Consider the following 2823-nt stretch of genomic DNA (forward strand, 5'->3'; position numbering starts at 1 on the left):
ATGTCACTGTCCCTTGCCACTGCCATTCATGAGCGGCCTTTAAGGAAATATTGCAACATGAAATTACAGCTTGGAATAAAAAAAGGCAACATTACCAGAGGCAACATGGAACATTGCGTGCAACGCTCACTGCAAATACCGCTGATATTGCCTCTAAATCCTGGCAAAAATCGACGATAATCCAGCGGAAGTGCGAGTTTGATGTAATGCGAAGTAATAATAACATTTATGATGATAACGGTGATACGCTTCTTTCATATAAATAGAATGTCAGACACAGGTGATGACCTTTTGGGTGAGGAGGAGGAGGATTTTGATGGTCATGGTAATGATGATGGTGACGGTGATGATGATGATTTTAATGGTGATGATGATGATAATTTTGATAATGATGTTGATGAGGATTTTGTTGATGATGATGATGACTTTGATGGTGATGGTAATGATGATGATGATTTTGATGATGATGATGAGGCTGACTTTGATGGTGATGATGATAATTTTGATGGTGATGATGATTTTGATAATGATGACGATGATTTTGATGGGGATTAGGATGATAATGATTTTGATGATGATGATGACTTTGATAATGATAATGATGATTTTGATGGTGATGATGATGACTTTGATGATGATGATGATTTTGATGGTCTTGATGATGACTTTGATAATGCTGATGGTGCTGATGATGGCTTTGATAATGATGATGATGATTTTGATGGTGCTGATGATGGCTTTGATAATGATGATGATGATTTTGATGGTGCTGATGATGGCTTTGATAATGATGATGATGATTTTGATGGTGCTGATGGCTTTGATAATGATGATGATGATTTTGATGGTGCTGATGATGGCTTTGATAATGATGATGATGATTGTGATGATAATGATGATGACTTTGATAATGATGATGATGATTCTGATGATAATGATGATGATGATGATTTTGATGATGGTGATGGTAATATTGATGATAAAAGCGATTCGAGTATCGATACATTACGCCATGACATGAGATTTAGCGCAGTTTACCGCCGCATTCAGCGGCGGTAAATGTATTTTTGCACTCAATCTACGCCCGTCAGCGCAAATAAAACTAACGAGTTTTTTCAGCCAACTCGCTTTGGCTAAATACAAACTCCGAATAAATGCAAAGCTCTGACTTAGGAAAGGGAGGGGGGGCAGCCCCCGGGGGTAGGGGGGGTGGAGGGTGGAGAGGTCCCGGAGGGTGGAAATTTCGAATGAATTTTCCCGCGCGCCGGAATCCCAAAGATAAATTACAGCGACACTAATGGGGCCATAAAAATGGCCGTTATGAGCTTTCTTCCCTAATAAGGTGGATTTGATGTCGCCCCACCTTTAATGCTCCTGTCAGGATGCTACTATCCGGGGGGTCCTATCGGAATGCTCCTGTTGTGATGCTACTGTATGGATGGTCCTATAGGAATGCTCCTGTCTGGATGCTACTATCCGGGTGGTCCTATCGGAATGTTCCTGATGTGATGCTCCTATTGGAATGCTCCTGTTCTGATGCTCCTGTCTGGATGCTACTATCCGGGTGGTCCTATCGGAATGCTCCTGTTGTGATGCTCCTGTCTAGATGCTACTATCCGGATGGTTCTATCGGAATGCTCCTGTTTGGATGCTACTATCCGGATGGTTCTATCGGAATGTTCCTGTTGTGATGCTCCTGCCTGGATGATACTATCCGGGAGGTCCTATAGGAATGCTCTTGTTCTGATGCCCCTTTTTGGATGCTACTATCCGGATGGTCCTATAGGAATGTTCCTGTTGTGATGCTCCTATCGGAATGCTCCTGTTGGGATGCTCCTACCGGGATGCTCCTGTCTGGTTGGTCCTATCGGAATGCTCCTGTTGTGATGCTCCTATCGGAATGCTCCTGTTGGGATGCTCCTACCGGGATGCTCCTGTCTGGTTGGTCCTATCGGAATGCTCCTGTTGTGATGCTCCTATCGGAATGCTCCTGTCTGGATGCTCCTATCTGGTTGGTCCTATCAGAATGCTCCTGTTGTGATGCTCCTATAGGAATGCTCCTGTGTGGATGCTACTATCTGGATGGTCCTAATGGAATGCTCTTATCAGAATGCTCCTAGCGAGATGGTCTTTTCTGGATGCTTCTATCCGGATGCTCCTATCGGAATGATCCTGTCTGGATGCAACTACCGGGATGCTCCTAACGGAAGGCTCCAAACGGAATGCTCCTATCAGAATGCTCCTATCGGAATGCTCTTAGCAAGATGGTGTTATCTGGATGCTTCTCTCCGATGCTCCTATCGGAATGCTGCTAACGAGATGGTCTTATCTGGATGCTCCTATCGGAATGCTCCTAACGAGATGGTCTTATCTGGATGCTCCTATCGGAATGCTCCTAACGAGATGGTCTTATCTGGATGCTCCTATCGGAATGCTCCTAACGAGATGGTCTTATCTGGATGCTCCTATCGGAATGCTCCTAACGAGATGGTCTTATCTGGATGGTCCTATCGGAATGCTCCTAACGAGATGGTCTTATCTGGATGGTCCTATCGGAATGCTCCTAACGAGATGGTCTTATCTGGATGCTCCTATCGGAATGCTCCTAACGAGATGGTCTTATCGGGATGGTCCTATCGGAATGCTCCTAACGAGATGGTCTTATCTGGATGCTCCTATCGGAATGCTCCTAACGAGATGGTCTTACCTGGATGCTCCTATCGGAATGCTCCTAACGAGATGGTCTTACCTGCATGGTCCTGTCGGAATGCTCCTAACGAGATGGTCTTACCTAGATGGTCCTGTCGGAATGCTCCTAACGAG

At 44.7% G+C, this 2823-nt stretch overlaps 1 protein-coding gene across 1 annotated transcript; it reads left to right on the forward strand.

Annotated features, from left to right (window-relative positions):
• Nucleotides 1-267: 267 nt before the first annotated feature.
• LOC137660066 (aspartate and glycine-rich protein-like) lies at nt 268-1059 on the forward strand. Its single transcript, XM_068394789.1, has 2 exons — nt 268-408; nt 556-1059. Exons 1-2 carry the CDS (start codon nt 268-270, stop codon nt 1057-1059), a joined length of 645 nt encoding a protein of 214 aa, XP_068250890.1.
• Nucleotides 1060-2823: the final 1764 nt, after the last annotated feature.

This window comes from Palaemon carinicauda, chromosome 20, assembly GCF_036898095.1.
Source record: "Palaemon carinicauda isolate YSFRI2023 chromosome 20, ASM3689809v2, whole genome shotgun sequence".
NCBI lineage: Eukaryota > Metazoa > Arthropoda > Malacostraca > Decapoda > Palaemonidae > Palaemon > Palaemon carinicauda.